Source organism: Hemiscyllium ocellatum, chromosome 24 (genome assembly GCF_020745735.1).
Source record: "Hemiscyllium ocellatum isolate sHemOce1 chromosome 24, sHemOce1.pat.X.cur, whole genome shotgun sequence".
NCBI lineage: Eukaryota > Metazoa > Chordata > Chondrichthyes > Orectolobiformes > Hemiscylliidae > Hemiscyllium > Hemiscyllium ocellatum.
The window spans coordinates 52,298,882-52,323,960 of NC_083424.1; the positions used below are offsets into that span (position 1 = coordinate 52,298,882).

A 25,079-nucleotide genomic window follows, 5' to 3' on the forward strand; every position below is an offset into this window, starting at 1 on the left:
GGAGACGTTGGTGTATTTAAATACTGCTACACCAGGGAGGCAGTGGTGCATTTAAATACTGATTCACTGGGGAGACATTGGTGCATTTAAGTACTGCTACACCAGGGAGGCAGTGGTGCATTTAAATACTGCTACACCGGGGAGACATTGGCGCATTTAATACGGCTAACCTGGGGAGACATTAGTGCACTTAAATACTGCTACACCGGGGAGACATTGGTGTATTTAAATACTGCTACACCGGGGAGACGTTGGTGTATTTAAATACTGCTACACCAGGGAGGCAGTGGTGCATTTAAATACTGCTACACTGGGGAGACATTGGCGCATTTAATACTGCTAACCTGGGGAGACATTGGTGTATTTAAATACTGATACACTGGGGAGACATTGGTGCATTTAAATACTGCTACACCGGGGAGACGTTGGTGTATTTAAATACTGATACACAGGGGAGACATTGGCGCATTTAAATACTGCTGCCCCAGGGAAACATTGGGTATTTAAAAACCACTACACTGGGGAGACATTGGTGCATTTAAACACTGTTACACCAGGGAGACTTTGGCGCATTTAATACTGCTACACCGGGGAATCATTGATGTATTTAAATACTGCTACACCAGGGAGACATTGGTGCATTCAAAATACTTCGAAAGCAGGGAGATATTAGTTTATTTAAATACCGATACACTGGGGAGACAATGGTGATTTAGACACTGCTACATCGGGGAGACATTGTTGCATTGAAATACTGCAACAATGGGGAGTCATTGGTGCATTGAAATACTGCTGCATTGGGGAGACATTGGTGTATTTAAATACTGCTACACCGTGGAGACATTGGTAGATATAAATACTGCTATAGCAGGGAAACATTGATGTGTTTAAATATCACTAGACCGGGGAAACATTGCATATTAAAATACCGCTACATGGGGAGTCATTAGTGCGTTTAAATACCGCTACACTGGGGAATCATTGGTGCATTTAAACACTGTCACACCGGGGAGACATTGGCACATTTAAGTACTGCTACACAGGGGAGACATTGGTGCATTTAATACTGCTACACTGGGAGATATTGGTGCATTTAAGTACTGGTACACTGGGTAGACATTGTTGCATTTTAATACTGCTACACTGGGGAGACGTTGGCGCATTTAAATACTGCTACACCGTGGAGACATTGGTGCATTTAAATACTGCTACACCAGGGAAACATTGGTGCATTTAAATTCCAGTAGACCGGGGAAACATTGCATATCTAAATACCGCTACACTGTGTTGGGACAGATCTTCTGTCCCCGTGTTCGTTTGGAGGAGAGAGACACCGGGTCTGATTAAAGGTATAAACAGGTTTAATGAGAGAGAATTGTACACAGTACAGTGAGGTGTCTAGCTCACTGGAGAAGGCGCGTTCTGACTATATTTTTAATTTGTCTATCCTTTTGTTCTCTCACATTCCAGAGTTACATCCTTATTTGGTAAAATGCAGAATTTTGGTATGTCATTGGTTCTCACCTGATAACATTCTATTACCTCAGTTTGAGCTACGTGCATTTAGACACGGCTCCAATGTCCTGTTATCTCTCACCCTCCCTGGGGCCTCTTCAGGCTATGCCATCAGCTTTTCAGTCTGTTCTTAGTGTAACATAATGGCTTACTGTTGTCTAGTGAAGCTAACAAGTTCCAGACTTGCTAATACTGCCTTACGTGAGCACTACCTAACAATAAAGTTTCTTACACTACCTAACCTTAATAATGGACCCCAACATTAGGGAGTCATTGGTGTATTTAAACACTGTCACACTGGGGAGATATTGGCACATTTAAATACTGCTACACAGGGGAGACATTGGTGCATTCAAATACTGCTACACTGGGGAATCAATGATGCATTTAAACACTGCCACACCGGGGAGACATTGGCGCATTTAAATACTGCTACACTGGGAAACATTGGTACATTTATATACTGCTGCACTGGGGAAACATTGGGTATTTAAAAACCATGACACTGGGGAGACATTGGTGCATTTAAATACTGCTACACCGGGGAGACATTGGTGCATTTAAATACTGCTACACCGGGGAGACATTGCATATTTAAATACTGCTACACCAGGGAAACATTGCATATTTAAATACCACTACACTAGGGTGACATTGGTACATTTAAACATTTTTACACCGGGGAGACATTGCTTCATTCAAAATACTGCGAAAGCGGGGAGATATTAGTTTATTTAAATACTGCTACACTGGGGAGACATTGGTGCATTTATATACTGCTGCACCGGGGAAACATTAGGTATTTAAAAACCACTACACTGGGGAGACATTGCTTCATTTAAATATTGCTACACCAGGGAGACTTTGGTGCATTTAAATACTGCTACACCGGGGAGACATTGATGTGTTTAAATACCACCGGACCGGGGAAACATTGCATATTAAAATACCGCTACACTGGGGAGTCATTAGTGCGTTTAAACACTGTTACACCGGGGAGATATTGGCACATTTAAATACGGCTACACAGGGGAGACATTGGTGCATTTAAATACTGCTACACCAGGGAAACATTGGTGCATTTAAATTCCAGGAGACCGGGGAAACATTGCATATCTAAATACCGCTACACTGGGGGAGACATTGGTGCATTTAAACACTGTCACACTGGGGAGATATTGGCACATTTAAATACTGCTACACTGGGGAGACATTGGCGCATTTAAGTACTGCTACACTGGGAAACATTGTGTATTTAAAAACCACGACACTGGGGAGACATTGGCGCATTTAAATACTGCTACACTGGGGACACATTGCATATTTAAATACCGCTACACTGGGGAGTCATTGGGACATTTAAATACTGCTACACTGGGAGACATTGGTGCATTCAAATACCTCTATACCAGGGAGACATTGGTGCATTTAAATACTAATACACTGGGGAGACATTGGTGCATTCCAATACTGCTACACGGGGAAACATTGGTGTATTTAAATACTGCTATACCGGGGAGACGTTGGTGTAAAGGGATATACATGATTGCCAAACAGATATGTGAAGGCTGTGGAACATGTAAAAAGATAAACAAGAAGGTACAAAGGAAACAGGTCCCAGGTGGGAGAGACCCTGGGCTAAGACCATTCCAGAGCAAACAGGTGGATTACATGAATTGCCCCAGGTAGGAAGGCTAAAATAGTAGCTCATTTATCCGGGTGGGTGGAAGCAGCCGCGGCAAGTGGGGTGTCTAAGATCATTCTTGAGCAGATAGTTCCCTGGTATGGGATAGTGGAGTGTATAGACTCAGACCAGGGAAGCCACTTCCCCTCTAACGTGCTCTAGGGAATAATGCAAAGCTTGGAAATCTGGCACCCCCTGGCACCCTCTGTCTTCAGGGAGGGTTGAGAGGATGAACCAAACTCTGAAAAGACAGTTGTCCAAATTGGTATTCGAGACCAGACTCCCATTCACCTTGGCATTTCAGAAGGAAAGGATTGTGACAAAAGGGAGCTGGAGTAAAAGATTATTATTGGAGACCTCTTTTGATGATCGGATATATCTCAGCTCTACAGGAGTCCCTAGAGGGGTACCGGATGAGTTCAAGGCTTGCAACCAGATTGCAGCAGGCTTTAAGTCGGCTCTCTTCTGGTGGGTAACAGCCAACAAGAATGTGGATTGGATAAACGATATTTTCTATAATCAGCAGAGGTTCATTAACTACACTAGGGATGCAGTCAAGGGTATAGCAGAGCAGCTCAATGCAACCAGCAGAATGGCTTGGGAGAACAGAATGGCCTCAGATATGATCCTAGCTGAGAAAGGCAGTGTGTGTGTGATGTGGGTGGGGGGGGAACCTATTGTACCTTTATTCCCAATAACACAGTGGCCTGATGGGTCAATCACTCGAGCCCGGTGGGGGTTGACTACCTGAGCAGAGGAACTGGCTGAGAATCCAGGGATAGACACATCACTCACTGGGTGGCTGGATTCATGGCTTGGGAAATGGAAGGGTATAGTGGTCTCCACACTCACCTCCTTGATAGTGGTTGCTGCAGTACTGATAGCTATAGGATGTTTCATCATTCCATGTGCACGGGGACTAACCCAGCGGCTGATTGAAATGGCCCGGACTAAACAAATGCCCTAACAGGTTGTCAGTGAGAGGAACACTACCTGTCGAACACCGAGAGGATGAATGATCTTGAAGAATTTTTCAAGATAGATGAGGTCTCAGGGATGCTGCTGACAAACTTGGAAGCGACCTATAAGGGACATGCAGAAGACAACAAATATTCGCCAAAAAGAAAAGGGGGAATTGTGGCGAATGTGTGTAAGTGTTGCTTCAGCAGAAGTGATAAGACTCAGCTATCAAGGGGGGGGGGGGGGAGGGGGTTTGCATGCTCACAACAGGCCACAGATGGATGTGGTAAACCAATTAGATTAGCAACTGCACAGAGCAACTGCAACTGTCACATAAAAGGGGTGGTACAGAGGGACCCACTGAAACGGTATAAATATGCACTAATATTGTTCTGGGGTGTGTCTACTTTTTGGACACCCGCTCTTGCAAGAACATATGAATAAAGACTGCTTCGGAATTTGACTCGGACTATAATTATTTGGCAGTGAGCATTGTTTCTCACACTGATTCAACTGTATATTTTACATTGAGGGGAAATTAGCATCCTCAGCTTAATCACAGCTTGGGATAATGGAATAAATGAAATGAGATCCTTGAAAGGTGCCACCCAGGTTGATAGGGTTGTTAAGAAGGCATACGGTGTATTAGCTTTTATTGGTAGAGGGACTGAGTTTTGGAACCATGACTCTGGTCTGGGCACATGTGGAGTACTGCGTACAGTTCTGGTCACTGCATTATAGGAAGAATGTGAGAGCTTTGGAAAGGGTTCAGAGGAGATTTACCAGGACATTGCCTGGTATGGAGGAAAGGTCTAATGAGGAAAGGCTGAGAGACTTGCTAGTCAATCATATTAAGAGTTAAGGAGACAAAGAGTGGAAATGAGGTTAGGATGTTGATCTATAAATAGACAAGATCTTTTCCCTCTGGTGAGGAATCCAGAACTAGAGGGCATAGGTTTAGGGTGAAAGGGGAAAGATATAAAAGGGACAGAAGGGGCAGCTTTTTCAGGCAGAGGGTATGCGACTAGATTGGGTTGGGATATTTGGTCGGCATGGATGAGTTGGACCGAAGGGTCTGTTTCTGTGCTGTACTCCATGACTCTATCCATCCAGCCCGGAACCTGAAATGAATAGGATTGCAAATCAGTATGTTATGGAAATCAGCCCTGGGAGGTTAATGCCCTTCCTCTAATTATTATTGATCGATTTTCTCCCAAAATGTCTTGTTCTTTAAATGAGCAGGTGGCTGGAGCCCAATATTAACAAAAGGTCAGATCAGAGCAAAGGCTGCTCCCAGGATAAGGTGACCAAAGACTGCAAAATGCTCAGAACAATAAATAAGAAACACTGCCAGTATTTTCCAACCTTCTGTTTTATTGCAACTGGTCTTTTTCCAATCTGATGCATTGAGGAAGAGATTTTCAATTGTATGAAAGATATTAAAATTAAACAGAAAGAAAAAAAAGTGAAAGAAGGAGGACATTAAATCGGGATAAATGCAAAATTATTGTTTTTATCAAACCTACATGCTAATGTGTTGATCCTGTGATAGATTTAGAGGTTGAATTTCCTTTTGAATCATTTACACAAACCTTGAGTCTGAATGTAAACAGGAGGGTTTGTTCTGGCTTGCATGATCCCAGGTTTGTCTCAGATTACTGTCAGGTTTTAAAACAATCAGGAACAAACTCCAGCAGCAAGCTGTTGTGCAGCGTGTGGGTGTGGGAAGGTTTGTCTGGGGGAAAGGGAGAATGTCAGGAGTGGGATTTGGACCCACACCCCTAGAAAGGGACGAGAATTCACCAGCCTCAATTCCAAGGCAAGGACGAATACTCCTTGAGTCTGGCACCTTGAGCCACTCAGCCACCCTGAGAAGCTGGGAGAAGGTAAAGACTGCAGCTGCTGGAGATCAGAGTCAAAATGTGTGGCACTGGAAAAGCACAGCAGGTCAGGCAGCATCCAAGGAACAGGAAATTCGACGTTTCGGGCATAAGCCCTTCTTCAGGAATGATGAAGGGCTTATGCCAGTCGAATTCATGTTGCTTGTCATCTGTGTGTGTGGCTACTAAGGCTAGCTGGTCATGTCGTTTCGTGGCTAGTTGGTGTTCATGGATGCGGGTTGTTAGCTGTCTTCCTGTTTGTCCTATGTAGTGTTTATATAGCCTGAAAACCTACAGGTGAGAGATGCTAAGACAAGCCAGGAAATGGGAATCCCGTGCTAACCGCCTAAGCGCCACATATGAACAACTCCGGTTCCTGCACGAATGCCGAAAGAATCGAATCCTTCCACAATGTGCCAGATACAGACCAGCAGTCAACAATCCACAAGCCAGGGACACAGCCAGACAGAACGGACTCAGGATGATCCAGGTAATGATTACAGACACTCACAACCGACTCCACAAATACAGACAAGAAATTGCGTGCCAAAAATCGTTAACTTCAAAAACCACCAATCAGGAATGGACCCGGACCATAGAACAGGCCTTCACCATAGGACAGAACAGGACCACACACCGCAAAAAAACGGCACTAAAAGAAAAAATGGCCAAACTAACACACAACAAAGAGGACACTACAACACACACCTGGGTTAAAAACCTCTCCCACAGACAGCTCACAGACACGGAAAGAACAATACTGACTCAACTACAACCATAGGGATGCCAAGACAGCAGACTTCCTAGCAGCACTGGAATGCACACTCAGGAACAATGGACTGACAGAAGAGACACAACAAACAGTGAGGTAAAGTATCGTACCCCTGATAACAAAGAAAAGACAAACACATAACCTCAACACCAAGGAGAGGGAAGCACTAAAATCACTAAGAAATGATAAAAACATAATCATACTACCAGCAGAAAAAGGCAGAATGACGGTCATCCTGGACAAAGCAGAGTACATCCAAAAAGCACAACAACTACTTGCAGATACCAACACCTACAAAAAGAGGGAGTCTGACCCCACCCCACAGCTCACCAGTAGGATAAACAACACACTGAGGAATCTACAAAAAAACGGACAGATAACCAGGTCTGACCTACAAAGAATGAAACCGGAAAGCAACAACACCCCCAGATTCTATGGACTACCCAAAGTACACAAACCAAACATCCCACTCAGACCCTTGGTATCACTACCAGGAACACTATCACACAAACTGGCTAAAGAGCTACAACAAAAACTGAAACACCTGATCAGCAGATCCAGACACTCTATACAGTCAACACAAGAATTCCTGGACATCATCAGAAATATACACATAGACAAGGAAGAAACCATGGTCTCATTCGATGTAACGGCACTGTTCACCTCTATCGATAAAACCCTAGCCAGAGAAACAATAGCCAACCTGCTGGACATACAGAACAGACAACAGGACGTTGAACCTATTAACAAAGACGGCTTACTTAAACTACTGGACCTGTGCCTCATAACACACTTCACATTCAACAACCAGATATACAAACAAATTAACGGCACACACCCATGGGCTCACCCATCTCTGGACTCATAGCAGAAGCGGTAATGCAAAGGTTAGAACAAACAGTCTTACTGCAAATTCAACCCAAACTCTGGGTCAGATATCTAGATGATACCTTTGTGATCATTAAAAACACAGAAATAGAGAACACACACCGGATCATCGACGCCACACACACAGGAATCCGATTCACGAGAGAGGAAAAAAAGGACAACCAACTCCCATTCCTAGACGTGATGGTACAGAGAACACCGAACGGAGAATTCACCACAAAGGTATACAGAAAAGCCACACACACAGACCAAGTCCTGAACTACGAAAGCAACCACCCCAACACACACAAACGAAGTTGCATGAAGACACTGTTCAAAAGGGCCACAACACACTGCAGTACACCAGAACTGCAAAAAGAGGAAGAAGAACACCTCTACAATGTATTCGCCAAAAATGGATACCCCCACAATTTCATCAACAGATGCCTAAGGGAAAGACAACGGAATGAGGACATGTCACAACCCAAAGGACTAGCCACATTACCATACATCAGGAGCATTTCTGAACTGCCAGCCAGACTACTGCGACCACTAGGACTCATAACAGCACACAAACCAACAGCCACTCTCGGACAACAACTCACCAGGACAAAGGACCCGATACCCAGCATGAGCAAAACCAATGTAGTGTACAAAATCCCATGCAAGGACTGCACAAAACACTACATAGGGCAAACAGGAAGACAGCTAACAACCCGCATCCATGAACACCAACTAGCCACGAAACGACACAACCAGCTATCCTTAGTAGCCACACGCTCAGATGACAAGCAACATGAATTCGACTGGGACAACACTACTATTATAGGGCAAGCCAAACAGAAAACAGCCTGGAAATTCCTAGAGGCATGGCACTCATAAACAGATTCTATCAACAAACACATCGACCTGGACCCAATATACCGGCCACTGCAGCGGACAGCTGGAACTGACAACCGGAAGCGGCAGAGGCAAATCACTATAAATGCCGGAGGAAAGATCACAGAAGCGCTTCACAGGAGGCTCCCAAGCACTGAGGATGTCACCTAGACAGGGGACGAAACGTCTGCAACACAAATTCCCAGCTCGGCGACCAGAACCACAACATGCAGATGTTACAGGGTGGTCTTTCCACACCGCGCCTTGGCGGCAGCTGCCCCAAGCTTCAGCGCGTTCCTCAACACGTAGTCCTGGACTTTGGAATGTGCCAGTCTGCAACACTCAGTCAGGGTCAACTCCTTCAGCTGGAAGATCAACAGGTTTCAGACCACCCAGAGAGCGTCTTATTCTCTGTTACTGTCCTTTCCAGGTCAGCGTTTATTGCCCAGAGGGCAGTGTAGAGTCAACCACATCACGGTGAGTCTGGTGTCACGTGTGGGTCATACCAGGTGAGGAAAGCAGTTCCCTTCCCTGAAGGATGCTTGGATGGGGTTTTTATGACAATTGACAAACAAATTGAATTGGTTCCTGAGATCTCTGTGTTAAATGCTGTGGTGACATTGTAGGCTAGTTTGTATTTTAGTTAATCTTTTCCCTGAACTGCCATTGGCTGTTCTCCATCGTTAGACCAAGCCAACCATTGCTTTTGTTTTACCAATGCTCTATCCAATGCTCAGGTCTGAACCGAACACCAGAGAGTCGTAGAACACACAAACACTTCACTCTAACTAATCCAAAGGGAGCATAATCGAGGGGTGACCTTATAGAGGTTGTTAAAATCATGAGGGGCATGGTTAGAATAAATAGACAAGGTCTATTCCCTGGGGCGTGGGATTCCCAAACTAGAGGGCATAGGGTGAGAGGAGAAAGATATAAAAGAGATCTAAAGGGCAACTTTTCATACAGAGGGTGGTGTGTGTATGGAATGAGCTGCCAGAGGAAGTGGTGGAGGCTGGTACAATTGCAACATTTAAAAGGCATCTGGATGGATATAAAGGGTTTGAAGGGATTAGATTACTTACAGTGTGGAAACAGGCCCTTCGGCCCAACAAGTCCACACTGCCCATTCCCCTACATTTACCCCTTTACCTAACGCTACAGGCAACTTAGCATGGCCAATTCACCTAACCTGCACATCTTTGGACTGTGGGAGGAAACCGGAGCACCCGGAGGGGACCCACGCAGGCACAGGGAGAACGTGCAAATTCCACACAGTCAGTCGCCTGAGTTGGGAATTGAACCCAGGTCTCTAGCACTGTGAGGCAGCAGTGCTAACCACTGTGCCACCGTGCCACCCACAAATTAGGTTAGGATATCTGGTAAGCATGGACAAGTTGGACCGAAGGTTACTGTAAATTCTGTGCTGTACAGCCCTATGACTCTATAATCCAAAATAAACTAGTCCCACCTGCCTGCTTCTGGCCCATATCCCACCTAAACAGCAAAGGTACCGACTCATGGTGTGCGCTAACATATCAAAGTTTACCATCCTTTACCATCACGAGTCCATTTTCTGGTCCTGGGCTTCACGTCAGATGAGGTGGGTCAGTTACTTGTAGTCTCAGTGCTTTTCCCTGACTAGTTGATACAGTTGTGATGGTGGGTACAGCTGACATTTGATATTCTTGTGGACAAAGTGGCTAAGACCCTGACCAAGGAGCCCGGGACACGCCGGTGTCACTAGTCAGTGACTGGAAAGTGGCGCCATTTTTATTCTCTTGTTTCTGGATGAATGGTAATCTGCATCCTCCTCACTGCTGCCCCAACCTCCCAACACTCCCTCAGTTTGAGGATTGCAATAAGCAGCCAAATTCTTAGTTTTTACTGGCTGGCCTTGGTTCATTCTGTGAAACAAAATCAGTTGCTAACATGTTTCAGCTGTGACCAAAGATCTTTTCTCACATGCGCACATACTACTCTTTGACCCCTGTAATAGAGACTGTTACCATGACCTTTCCTCCCAGTCCTTCCTTTTTTGTCTGATATCTTTGGAATGACTATGAGCACGCATTAGGAATCTCGGCCTGTTCCATCCCGAATCATGTATGGTCCCTAATGTCCTGTTTCAGTCCATGTAGCTCCCTCACAAACTGTTCAACTCCCTCTCTGTGGAATCCCACCTACTCACTACCTGGAATCACATTGCCCGTCCATCAGTAACTCAGATGGGGTTAAGCAGGTGACTCCACTGGGGAGTCGCCCTGACTCCCATTAGTTTAATGGAGAATGGATTAGCCCATCCCCATCCTGTCTCTTAAATGGTCCTGGCCAACTCTCTCTGCTAATGCGAAAGTGAGGACTGCAGATGCTGGGGATCAAAGTCAAGATTCGTATGGTGCTGGAAAAGCACAGCAGGTCAGACAGCATCCAAGGAACAGGAGAATCAGCTTCTCATTCCTGATGAAGAGCTTTTGCCCGAAATGTCGATTTTCCTGCTCCTCGGATGCTGCCTGACCTGCTGTGCTTTTCCAGCACCATTCTAATCAGGAAAGTTGAATGCCCTACTCATTTGCATTACCGTGGCTGAACTCTGCAGGTGGTCAGGGACATAAAACTTTTGTTCTCACCTCAGCAACGTCCAGGCTTCCTTAATCACTCGACCTGTGCAATGTGTTCACTGACTCAAATCCACCTGCAATCCACCTCTTCGCCCATTGTTCAAAGATGTTACAGAGTGGCACGTTCCAACATCCAGGTCTACGTGCTGAGGGACGTACTAAAGCCCGGGGCAGCTGCTGCCCAGGCGCAGTGAGGAAAGACCTTGCTTTCAACAGACAATAGACAATAATAGACAATAGACAATAGGTGCAGGAGTAGGCCATTCTGCCCTTCGAGCCTGCACCGCCATTCAATATGATCATGGCTGATCATCCTTAAGCAGTATCCTGTTCCTGCCTTATCTCCATAACCCTTGATTCCACTATCCTTGAGAGCTCTATCCAACTCTTTCTTAAATGAATCCAGAGACTGGGCCTCCACTACCCTCTGGGACAGAGCATTCCACATAGCCACCACTCTCTGGGTGAAGAAATTTCTCCTCATCTCTGTCCTAAATAGTCTACCCCGTATTTTTAAGCTGTGTCCTCTGGTTCAGCACTCACCCATCAGCAGAAACATATTTCCTGCTGCTAGAGTGCCCAATCCTTTCATAATCTTATACGTCTCAATCAGATCCCCTCTCAGTCTTCTAAACTCAAGGGTATACAAGCCCAGTCGCTCCAGTCTTTCAGTGTAAGGTAGTCCCACCATTCCAGGAATTGACCTCGTGAACCTACGCTGCACTCCCTCAATAGCCAGAACGTCTTTCCTCAAATTTGGAGACCAGAACTGCACACAGTACTCCAGGTGTGGTCTCACCAGGGCCCTGTACAGCTGCAGAAGAACCTCTTTGCTTCTATACTCAATCCCTCTTGTTATGAAGGCCAGCATGCTATTAGCCTTCTTCACTACCTGCTGTACCTGCATGCTTACCTTCATTGACTGGTGTACAAGAACACCCAGATCTCTCTGTCCTGCCCCTATACCTAAATTGACTCCATTGAGGTAGTAATCTGCCTTCCTGTTCTTGCCACCAAAGTGGATAACCATACATTTATCCACATTAAACTGCATCTGCCATGCATCTGCCCACTCACCTAACCTGTCCAGGTCACCCTGTAATCTCCTTACATCCTCATCACATTTCACCCTGCCACCCAGCTTAGTATCATCAGCAAATTTGCTAATGTTATTACTAATACCATCTTCTATATCATTAACATATGTTGTAAAAAGCTGTGGTCCCAGCACTGATCCCTGCGGTACCCCACTGGTCAATGCCTGCCATTCCGAAAAGGAACCGTTTATCAGTACTCTTTGTTTCCTGTCAGCCAACCAATTTTCAATCCAAGTTGGTACTTTGGCCCCAATACCATGTGCCCTAATTTTGCTCACTAACCTTTCTGCTGAAGTTAAATGGTGGACCCTCCCAGTGCCTCAACTGCATATGAATGTAATCTTGCACCAAGCAAGAGATGACTTTGGTTTCTTTGTTGGATAGAATCAAACTCCAAGGATTGTGTGTCTTCGTCAAACAGAACCGAACTGCTTTAGTGACTTTGTATGTTTATGAATTTTTTAATGAAGTTAGTACACTTTTGAAATAAAAAAAAGTTGTGGCTGAACAGGCTCATGTAGGTTAGGCTTCCACCCAACTCAGTAAACTGGTCAGTAATGACCAAACAATCAACCTTTACCGACTCGGTCTATCAGGTCCTTGAAACTTAGCTTACCTCAGTTCGATTACTTTGACCCTTGTAAGAGAGACTGTTACATGACCTTTCCTCCCAGTCCTTCCTTTCTTGCCTGAGGCCTTTGGAAGGTCTATGATGTCCTCCATGGTGAAGGACAATGTGAAATGTTGGTTTAAATTCCCCTTCCCCATTATCAATTCTCAGTTGCATCCTCCAACGGTCCCCATTCACTCTTTTCATATCCTTGGAGAAGTCCTTGCTGTTTACTTTAATATGTCTGGCCAATTTACTCTCAATAAATAATTTTCACCCGTTTTACTCATCTGCTGCTGGTTCCCAAGAAAAGAGCCCCAATCCTCTTGACTACCACTTGTTTTTGCTGCTTTACTTTAATGGGATACATTTCTTGATTGCTTTTATTAATCATTTAATGGAATCTTTTATTTCTCACTGAAGTTTTTGCTGAACGTTATGAAGTAACATTATGTTTAAACGTCTGTCATTGCTCATCTGCTGACCTCTCCCCTCCCCACCCCAGTCTATTTCCCCAGTCCCCTCCAGACAAATTTTCCTTCATCCCTCTGTAGTCGCCCTTATTTCAGTTGCGGACACTGGTTTGAGAACCAAGATGTGCTCTCTCTCAAACTGAATTTGAAATTCTGATTCCTGATGAAGGGCCGAAACGTCGACTCTCCTGCTCCTCGGATGCTGCCTGACCTGACCACACTTTCAACTCTAATCTCCAGCATCTGCGGTCCTCACTTTCACCGAACTGAATTGAAATTCTACTATGTTGTGATTGCTACCTCCCTGAAGATCCTCAGATCTCAAATTAATCTTCATTGTATATCGCTAGTGTTATGGATCAGACCAAACCCCCTCAAACTATTCAGAAGATAGTCTAGATGCTAACCTTTTCTTATTTTGAAGGTAAATGTGACACGTTGCTTTTCACATGCAATTCGATTGGTCGCCTACTGGATTTAAAGCAAAACATTATTCATGCACTATAGTTAAAATACAACAAAAGAGAAAAGGAATTGGAATAACTTAGCTCTGTTGGAAAATTTACCAGAATAATAGATACAGTTACTATTACTAATTAACTGTTCCAATGCAGTAACATCCCACAAACACATTCTTTGCAAAAGACAAATTCATAAGATAGATTATCTCACAAACAATTCCAATAGGAGGCACAGAACTCCCAGGTTTTGGCTGTAACTGAGAGAAGGAAAAAATGGCTTCCATTTCTTCAAGAGTCCAACAACTGATAGAAGCTAAAATTCTGTGGGTAGGAACCTGACAACGCTTGTTCAGGCTGCTTCTATTGTTCCAACTTTATTTGAAAAAATCTAAGAGTTCACAAGTTGTCTTTCTTCTCAGAGACTGCTCACTGCCTCAGCCTTAAAAATATCTCTTCCAAAAAAAGGACAAAATAACCTCTTAAAGCCATAGCATTGTCACGGTAGATCTAAAGAGAGCCTATTCTTGGGTAGGTATGAAGATACTGCTTTGAGAAACAATGATGCAATGACACAGTCTCCACATGTATCTTCCATGTTAATTTCACCCACCTGATTTGTTCAATCAATGTGCAGATTCAATTCATCCAGGTTAATTATAATGCTTTTCTTCCACGCCTCTTTTTTTACCCCCTGATGTAGACTTTGTCCCCATGCGAGGCAATTCTTTGGGGAACTATTGACGACTCCCATCTGGGACTTCTTTTTCTTGCCATTCCTTATTTCCACCCAAAGTGATCGCGTATCCTGATCTATTGTACACGGATCGCCTCCTTTATTATCAAATCTACCCCACCTCCCTATTTGTCTGTTCTTCTCGAACATCAAAAACCCTTGAATATTGAGTTCCAAATGTAGGTCGTCATGTCTATTTCTATTTGTACCACCAACTCCTTTATCTTGTTTCAAACATTGCATGCAGATTAAAAAACCTCAAGCTGTGACATTTGACCATTATCTGGTTCCAATTTCTGCTGAATCAACTCTTTATATTCTCTGCCCCTTCCTGTCACGGTTTGATTATGTTCGTCTCTTGACTACCCAGCACCCCTGTTTTCTTGTTTCTTTTTAAACCTCCTTTCAATTGAACCCATCCCCAAGTAATTTATTTAAAAACGTACCCACAATTCTTGTTGTACGAGTCATGGGCTCCATCATCTTTCAAATGATGTCCATGGAGCAAATCCCTTTTTATCCAACACTGGTGGCAGTGCCATATCAGTCAGAATGCCTACAGTGTGGAAGCAGGCCATTCAGCCCATCAAGTCCATATCAACCCTCTGAAAAACAGACTACCCCCATGACCTCTCTGTGTAACCCTCTATTACCCTTGGCCAACCCTCATAACCTGTACATGTTTGGGAGGAAGCCCACACAGACAGTCACCTGAGACTGGGATGAACCCAGGTCCCTGGCACTGAGAGGGAGCAGTGCTAACCACTGAGCCACCATGCCAGCCCATTTCTGCTACGTTACTCTTTCAAGCCTTGCAATTACCCCTTGCTGCTTTACTTGTGGCTCAGGTCCTAATGCTGACAATATTACCTTTGTGATGTTGTGTTTTAATTTTATTCCGAGTTGCTCATCATCCCTCTTTCCCAGTCCCATGTCGTAGATACTTGTGTGAACTATGACAACGGGATTCTTCCCCTCCCACTCCAATTCCCTCTGCAGCGTAGAAATGGTGTCCTGAACCTTCAGACTCACTCCCATATCCGGCAGGTGGCCCAGCTCAGGTTTTCTCCACATTGGGAACTGAGTGCGTTCTCTGGCGGTCACATCACTCACCGGTTCCATATCAACACAGAATCTGATGTCACCATTTGGTTTATGCACAATTCCAGCAGAGCTCACCCATGATGTTGATTCTTCGGCTAGTTCAATGATGTCTTGGTCAATGAATTGCTTTACTTAAACCTCAACTTTCTCTTTCAGATCAGAAGACGTTCCGCATTGAGGATGGGCTATAGACCCAATGCTGTTGTCAGTGGTGAATCTCATTTAGCAGTTGCGCAATCTCCCAATTTCCTGAAACATTGGCTTATCAAAGTTCCCCATAGGATTTCACCAAATATGTTTTTAATCCAAACATGTAGCACTGTTACAATTTGGACAGCTGTTCTCCTCAGAACAGGCTCACGGTTCTCCTCAATCAGTACAGATTTTGCCTCTACATTCTGATCCCAGCTCTCACATCCGGCAGCTTGAAGTGGAGCTTTAGAGAAAGTCATTGAGTCGTATAGCACGGAAACAGGCCCCTTCGTTCTGACTCATGCATGGCGACCAGATATCCTAAATTATTCTAGTCCCATTTGCCAGCATTGATATATATCCCCCTGAACAGAATTGAATGCAGTATTCCAATAGTGGCCTAACCAATGTCGTGCACGGTCACAACATGGCCTCCCAACTCCGACACTCAATGCACTGACCAATAAAGGCAAGCATACTAAACAGCTTCTTCATTACCCTGTGTGCCTGCGCCTCCACTTTCAAGGAACTACGAACCTGAACCCCAAGGTCTCTTTGTTCAGCAACATTCCCCTGCACCTATCATTAACTGCATAGGTCCTGCCCTGATTTGTCTTACCAAAAAGCAGCACCTCACATTTATCCAAATTAAATTCCATCTACCACTTCTCAGCCCATCTGATCAAGGTCCTGTTGTACTCTGAGGTAACCTTCTTCGTTGTCCACGACACCCATCAATTTTGGTGTCAACTGTGGAGCAAGGATAGAGTTTTTTGAGATGTGTACTTGATTCTCCTTGACTTCAGTTCTCTCAGCAGTGCTCTGTCAGTAACAAGTTGCTGTCTCTGCCTGAATAAGGCTCATTCCAACACCACGAACAATTCTCACTTTCGCACTTTCTCACAGTTGCTCCGGTTGACAATATCCCGGATTGATATTGATGTCCTTACTCTCAACATCTTCATCAACTCATTTCACAACTTGAGGAATAAAACAGGTTGACAACACTAACACTTGGAAATGATTGCACCAGTCATTCTAGTTCTCCATTTTAAATTATACAAGTCAGACCACTGTGTCTCATTCACCAGATATCTTTCTTCTGGGCAATTATGATCCTTTCATTGCTCTTTTCTTTATATCATTCAACAGAGCTTAGAACCCCTACATGGTGGAAACAGGCCATTAGGCCCAACAAGTCCACACTGACCCTCTGAAGAGTATCCAACTCAGACCCATTCCCTTACCCTATCAATTGCTATTTCTCCTCATTGACGCATCTAATCTACACAGCCCTGAACACGATGTGCAATTCAGCATGGCCAGTTCACCTAACCTGCCCATCTTTGGACTGTGGGAGGAAACCGGAGCAAACTCACACAGGCACGGGGAGAATGTGCAAACTCCACCCAAATGGTTGCCTGAGGCTGGAATCGAACCCAAGTCCCGTGAGGCAGCAGTGCTAACCACTGAGCTTCCCCAGCTTTGCTTCGACATTTCTGAGCGAAGTGGCCTTTGCCCCCGACATTCTCTGCATATCTTTCTCTTGGAAGTGCAGCAGGCATCTCTTCCATTGGGCCCAGGGTGTCTTGTCTGAAGCACCATCCCTCAGGTTTCTGCTGATGATGTTACATGGACTTGGGATTCTCTCATGTTTCACTTTGTTGATGGACAAGATGGCGTCAGAGTTTCCTGCTGTGAAACTGTCCAACCACTGTTAAATAAATCCATAGGGGCTGGTATCTCAGCACCCTTTACTTCCACGTGCACAGTACAAGGACTCTGACCAGCCACCTCCGAGTTAGTGTGCAGAATGAGGAGGATCCCTGAGAGTCCTGTTTATATCGGTCAGCCAGGGCTCCCAGATTGGCCCAGGCTAACAGCCCCAATGAGGGAACTTATACCCGATGAGATTCACGTGGCCAACCTTGTTCCAATCACTACACACTACTTTCAATTGACCTATTTATAAAATGTCACCCAACAACAGACTTCCAGTAGGTTACACCAGTATTATTCCGATCCGTCACAACATAATTGAATTTATCTGATGCCCTTCTCACTGAGGTGAGTTTTGAGATGGAAGTTGGTGTCACCACATCATGATCCTCTGCCCAACCATACTCTACATTCGTGCTCAGGATGCTATGGCACTAACCAAGAAATAGTCTTCCCGTGGTCCTGCCAAATCTCCCAAACAACATCACTAAAGCAGTGATAACATTTGTGGATTACTGTTTGGCTGTGAAATACTTTGTGATATTTTGAGGCTGTGAAAGTTGCCATAAAGACAATTTAAATGCAATTTAAATGTAATTTGGGTGGCACGGTGGCACAGTGGTTAGCACTGCTGCCTCACAGCACCTGAGACCCGGGTTCAATTCCTGCCTCAGGTGACTGACTGTGTGGAATTTGCACATTCTCCCAGTGTCTGCGTGGGTTTCCTCCGGGTGCTCCGGTTTTCTCCCACAGTCCAAAGATGTGCGGGTCAGGTGAATTGGCCATGCTAAATTGCCTGTAGTGTTAGGTAAGGGGTAAATATAGGGGAATGGGTGGGTTGCGCTTTGGTGGGTCAGTGTGGACTTGTTGGGCCGAAGGGCCTGTTTCCACACTGTAAGTAATCTAATCTAATCGCAATGTTAAAATCAAGATTTGGAGATGCCGGTGTTGGATTGGGTTGTACAAACAGTAAAAATCACACAACACCAGGGTATAGTCCAACAGGTTTAACTGGAAGCACTAGCTTTCGGAGCGAAGCTCCTTCATCAGATGCTCCATTGGTTAGTGCTTCCAAATAAACCTGTTGGACTATAACCTGGTGTTGTGTGATTTTTTAACATTGTTAAAACCAACATTAAATATTTATATTTCACACCCACCTACACCTATATAATCCATATGCTGCATGTTTCTATGATAGGTGCATGTGTTAGGGATGGGAGCTGTCACTCTCTCATTGAGGATCTCATGGTCACTGCAGGTGGAGGAGCTTCCTCGCCCCGCCCCTTTCTCCGCCTCCCGCCCCGCCCCTTTGCCACGCCCCTTTCCCCGCCTCACATCGCGTCCCTTGCCCGCCCCTTGCCCCGCCTCCCGCCCCGCCCCGCCCCCTCGCCGCCCCTTGCCCCGCCCCTCGCCGCCCCATTGCCCCGCCCCCTCGCCGCCCCTCGCCCCGCCCCCTCGCCCCGCCCCCTTCCCCCCGTGCCCACCCCCCCGGAAGCCATTCGCTGTCCCCCCACGGGGTGCAATGTGGAAATGTGTCCGGCCTGACACGCGGGTGGTGGGAAGGTTCCTGTTTCCGGGAGAGGCCGGGATGCGCGCTCGGTGTCACCATGAGAACCAACCGAGTTTATAAACTGTGGATCCACAAGAAGGGCTTCGGCGGCAGCGGTGAGTGTGGGGGCCCCGGGCCCGTGGGGGGGGGGAGAACGGGGCTCTGTGCCCGGGAGGGCGGGGCACACTCCCCCTGGGCCTCACCCCAGTGACTGCGGCAGAAACCCCCCCACCCTCCCCACTCTCCCCATTCCCCCTCCCCCCCCACTCTCCCCATTCCCCCACCCCCCCCACTCTCCCCATTCCCCCACCCCCCCCACTCTCCCCATTCCCCCTCCCCCCCACTCTCCCCATTCCCCCACCCCCCCCACTCTCCCCATTCCCCCTCCCCCCCACTCTCCCCATTCCCCCACCCCCCCCACTCTCCCCATTCCCCCTCCCCCCCACTCTCCCCATTCCCCCTCCCCCCCACTCTCCCCATTCCCCCTCCCCCCCACTCTCCCCATTCCCCCTCCCCCCCCACTCTCCCCATTCCCCCACCCCCCCCACTCTCCCCATTCCCCCTCCCCCCCCACTCTCCCCATTCCCCCTCCCCCCCACTCTCCCCATTCCCCCACCCCCCCACTCTCCCCATTCCCCCTCCCCCCCCACTCTCCCCCATTCCCCCTCCCCCCCACTCTCCCCATTCCCCCTCCCCCCCACTCTCCCCATTCCCCCCCCCCCCCCCACTCTCCCCATTCCCCCACCCCCCCCACTCTCCCCATTCCCCCCCCCCCCACTCTCCCCATTCCCCCTCCCCCCCACTCTCCCCATTCCCCCACCCCCCCACTCTCCCCATTCCCCCTCCCCCCCCACTCTCCCCATTCCCCCACCCCCCCACTCTCCCCATTCCCCCTCCCCCCCACTCTCCCCATTCCCCCTCCCCCCCCACTCTCCCCATTCCCCCACCCCCCCACTCTCCCCATTCCCCCTCCCCCCCCACTCTCCCCATTCCCCCTCCCCCCCCACTCTCCCCATTCCCCATTCCCCCACCCCCCCACTCTCCCCATTCCCCCTCCCCCCCCACTCTCCCCATTCCCCCTCCCCCCCACCCCCCCATTCCCCCACCCCCCCACTCTCCCCATTCCCCCCCCACCCTCCCCATTCCCCCTCCCCCCCCACTCTCCCCATTCCCCCTCTCCCCCCACTCTCCCCATTCCCCCACCCCCCTCACTCTCCCCATTCCCCCACCCCCCCCACTCTCCCCATTCCCCCACCCCCCCCACTCAGCCCATCCTCCCCGTCCCCCCCCCACTCCGTCCTCCCTCACCCCGTCCCCCCACCTCCATCTCCACCCCTTCTCCCACACCCTGTACTCTCCCCCCCATTCCCCCTCTCCCCCCCGTCCCATCTCCCCACCCCCATCCTCCTCACCCTCCCCCATCTCCCTTCTCTCTCCCCTCCCCCCCCCATTTCCCTAATCCTCCCCTCCCTCCCTCCCTCCCTCCCATCTCATTCCCTAGGACCCCTCATTACCCCCCTCTCTCCCCCCCCCCCCCCCCCAGCCCTGGGGCTCTTGTCTCCCATTCTGTCTATTGAGGGAGTGCAGTGTAGGTTCATGAGGTCAATTCCTGGATTGGAGGGATTACCTTACACTGAGAGACTGGGCTTGTGTACCCTGGAGTAAAGAGTGAGGTCTGCAGATGCTGGAGATCAGAGCTGAAAATGTGTTGCTGGTTAAAGCACAGCAGGTCAGGCAGCATCCAAGGAACAGGAAATTCGACATTTCGGGCCAGAGCCTTCATCAGGAATGAGGAGAGTGTGTCCAGCAGGCTAAGATAAAAGGTAGGGAGGAGGGACTTGGGGGAGGGGCGATGGAGGTGGGATAGGTGGAAGGAGGTCAAGGTGAGGGTGATAGGCCGGTGAGAGGGTGGGGGCGGAGAGGTCAGGAAGAGGATTGCAGGTTAGGAGGGTGGTGCTGAGTTGAGGGAACCGACTGAGACAAGGTGGGGGGAGGGGAAATGAGGAAACTGGAGAAATCCGAGTTCATCCCTTGTGGTTGGAGGGTTCCCAGGCGGAAGATGAGGCGCTCCTCCTCCAGCCGTCGTGTTGTTATGGTCTGGCGATGGGGGAGTCCAAGGACCTGCATGTCCTCGGTGGAGTGGGAGGGGGAGTTAAAGTGTTGAGCCACGGGGTGGTTGGGTTGGTTGGTCCGGGTGTCCCAGAGGTGTTCTCTGAAACGTTCCGCAAGTAGGCGGCCTGTCTCCCCAATATAGAGGAGGCCACATCGGGTGCAGCGGATGCCATAGATGATGTGTGTGGAGGTACAGGTGAACTTGTGGCGGATATGGAAGGATCCCTTGGGGCCTTGGAGGGAAGTGAGTGTGGAGGTGTGGGCGCAAGTTTTACATTTCCTGCGGTTGCAGGGGAAGGTGCCGGGGGTGGAGGTTGGGTTGGTGGGGGGGCGTGGACCTGACGAGGGAGTCACGAAGGGAGTGGTCTTTGCGGAACGCTGATAGGGGAGGGGAGGGAAATATATCCTTGGTGGTGGGGTCCGTTTGGAGTTGGTGGAAATGACGGCGGATGATACGCTGTATACGGAGGTTGGTGGGGTGGGGTTCTGTCTTGGTGGCGGTTGGAGGGGCGGGGCTCAAGGGCGGAGGAGCGGGAAGTGGAGGAGATGCGGTGGAGGGCATCGTCGATCACGTCTGGGGGGAATCTGCGGTCCTTGAAGAAGGAGGCCATCTGGGCTGTACGGTATACCCTTGAGTTTAGAAGACTGAGAGGGGATCTGATTGAGACATATAAGATTATGAAAGGATTGGACACTCTGGAGGCAGGAAACATGTTTCCGCTGATGGGTGAGTGCCGAACCAGAGGACACAGCTTAAAAATACGGGGTAGACCATTTAGGACAGAGATGAGGAGAAACTTCTTCACCCAGAGAGTGATGGCTATGTGGAATGCTCTGCCCCAGAGGGCAGTGGAGGCCCAGTCTCTGGATTCATTTAAGAAAGAGTTGGATAGAGCTCTCAAGGATAGTGGAATCAAGGGTTATGGAGATAAGGCAGGAACAGGATACTGATTAAGGATGATCAGCCATGATCATAATGAATGGTGGTGCAGGCTCGAAGGGCAGAATGGCCTACTCCTGCACCTATTGTCTATAAACACTTTGTCGTGTTTCTAGCAAAACCCCGCCCTCATTAGTCAGTCTTCTTATTTTAAAAAAACGCTTCCCCTTCCATTGAGGTAGGTGCTCTGATCTACCAGCATCCTGGGGGTTATCATTGACCAGAAACTCCTCAACTGGACTCACCACAGACACTCAGTACCTACAAGAGCATGTCAGAGGTTAGGAATACTGCAGTGAGTAACCCACCTCCTGACTCCCCAAAGCCTGTCTACCATCTACAAGGCACAAGGCACGAGTGTGGTGCAATACACACCCGGGAAATTTAGATTAGATTACTTAGATTAGATTACTTACAGTGTGGAAACAGGCCCTTCGGCCCAACAAGTCCACACCGACCCGCCGAAGCGCAACCCACCCATACCCCTACATTTACCCCTTACCTAACACTACGGGCAATTTAGCATGGCCAATTCACCTGACCCGCACATCTTTGGACTGTGGGAGGAAACCCACGCACGGGGAAAATGTGCAAACTCCACACAGTCTGTCGCCTGAGTCGGGAATTGAACCCGGGTCTCAGGCGCTGTGAGGCAGCAGTGCTAACCACTGTGCCACCGTGCCGCCCTAATTTCACACCATCCAGGACAAACTAGCTCCTTGATTGACACCACATCCTCAAGCACCCCCTCCCCCCATCACCGATGCTCAGTAGCAGCAGTGTGTACTGTCTACAAGATGCATTTCAGATCCTCGGACAGCACCTTCCAAACCCACCACCACTTTCACCGAGAAGGACAAGGGCAGCAGGTACAGGGGAACACCGTCACGTGAAAGTTCCTCTCAAAGTCACTCGCCATTCTGATTTCGAAATATATCACTTTTCCTTCAACTGTCACTGGGTCACAATCCTGGAACTCCCTTCCTTACTAGATGTGGCCATCTCTTACAACACAATGCACTCTACAAACTCTGTCTCTGACCTACTGACTGTCTGGGGACAGCTGTCTGAGGCCCGCCCTTTCTGCTTGTAATTCCAGTGTCATTTGGTGAGGTACCAACTGCACATTTGTCAAGAAATGGAGACTATCTGTAGCTGCATTTGTCACGTTTCCTGTCTTTGTCCCTGTGTCTCTTCATGGTGGCTCAGTGGTTAGCACTGCTACCTCTCAGCGCCAGGGGTCCAGGTTCAATTCCAGCCTTGGGCAACTGTCTGTGTGGAGTTTGCTCAATCTCCCTGTGTCTGCATGAGTTTCCTCTGGGTGCTCCGGTGTCCTCCCACAGTCAAAACATGTGCAGGTTAGGGTGAATTGGCCATGCTAAATTACCCATAGTGTTCAGGGATGTGTAGGCTAGGTGCATTTGTCAGAGGTAAATGTAATGTAATAGGGTAGGGGAATGGGGTTGGGTCGGGTTACTCTTCAGAGGGACCATAAGACATAGGAGTGGAAGTAAGGCCATTCGGCCCATCGAGTCCACTCCGCCATTCAATCATGGCTGATGGGCATTTCAACTCCACTTACCCGCATTCTCCCCATAGCCCTTAATTCCTCGTGACATCAAGAATTTATCAATCTCTGCCTTGAAGACATTTAGCGTCCCAGCCTCCACTGCACTCTGCGGCAATGAATTCCACAGGCCCACCACTCTCTGGCTGAAGAAATGTCTCCGCATTTCTGTTCTGAATTGACCCCCTCTAATTCTAAGGCTGTGTCCACGGGTCCTAGTCTCCTCGCCTAATGGAAACAATTTCCTAGCGTCCACCCTTTCCAAGCCATGTATTATCTGTACGTCTCTATTAAGTCTCCCCTTAATCTTCTAAACTCCAACGAATACAATCCCAGGATCCTCAGCCATCCCTCGTATGTCAGACCAACCATTCCAGGGATCATCCATGTGAATCTCCGCTGGACATGTTCCAGTGCCAGTATGTCCTTCCTGAGGTGTGGGGACCAAAACTGGACACAGTACTCCAAATGGGGCCTAACCAGAGCTTTATAAAGTCTCAGTAGCACAATGGTGCTTTTATATTCCAACCCTCTTGAGATGAATGACAACATTGCATTCGCTTTCTTAATCACGGATTCAACCTGTACGTTTACCTTTAGAGAATCCTCGACTAGCGCTCCCAGATCCCTTTGTACTTTGGCTTTACTAATTTTCTCACCGTTTAGAAAGTAGTCTATGCTTTTATTCTTTTTGCCAAAGTGCAAGACCTCGCATTTGCTCACGTTGAATTCCATCAGCCATTTCCTGGACCACTCTCCCAAACTGTCTAGATCCTTCTGTAGCCTCCCCACTTCCTCAGTACTACCTGCCTGTTCACCTAACTTCGTATCATCTGCAAACTTCACTAGAATGCCCCCAATCCCTTCATCCAGATCATTAATATATAATGTGAACAGCTGTGGCCCCAACACTGATCCCTGCGGGACACCGCTCGTCACCGGCTGCCATTCCGAAAAAGAACCTTTTATCCCAACTCTCTGCCTTCTGTTAGACAGCCAATCCTCAGTCCATCCCAGCAGCTCCCCTTGAACACCATGGGCCTTCACCTTGCTCAGCAGCCTCCCGTGTGGCACCTTATCAAAGGTCTTTTGGAAGTCTAGATAGACCACATCCACTGGGTTTCCCTGGTCGAACCTACTTGTCATCTCTTCAAAGAATTGAAGAATTCAAAGGGTCGGTGTGGGCTTGTTGGGCAGAAGGGCCTGTTTCCACATTGTAGGGATTCTCTGATCTGCTGAAACCCTTGTCCATGGCTTTGCAATCTCTGGCCATGACCATTTCAAAGCACCCCCAGCTCACCTCCTGACACTTGAGGTTACCCAAAACTCTGCTGTCTACGCCTT

General features: G+C 47.9%; 1 protein-coding gene across 3 annotated transcripts in view; it reads left to right on the forward strand.

Annotated features, from left to right (window-relative positions):
* Positions 1-19,081: 19,081 nt before the first annotated feature.
* Positions 19,082-25,079, forward strand: part of depdc5 (DEP domain containing 5, GATOR1 subcomplex subunit) — a 276,005-nt gene continuing 270,007 nt past the window's right edge. For 2 of the 3 annotated variants that reach the window (XM_060843790.1, XM_060843791.1), the window contains exon 1: positions 19,098-19,232. In XM_060843790.1, coding sequence (XP_060699773.1) covers positions 19,175-19,232 — 58 coding nt within the window. In that variant the 5' untranslated portion in view covers positions 19,098-19,174. Of the gene's footprint in view, positions 19,233-25,079 lie in introns of all 3 variants that reach the window. The other variant, XM_060843792.1, reaches the window with a different exon arrangement.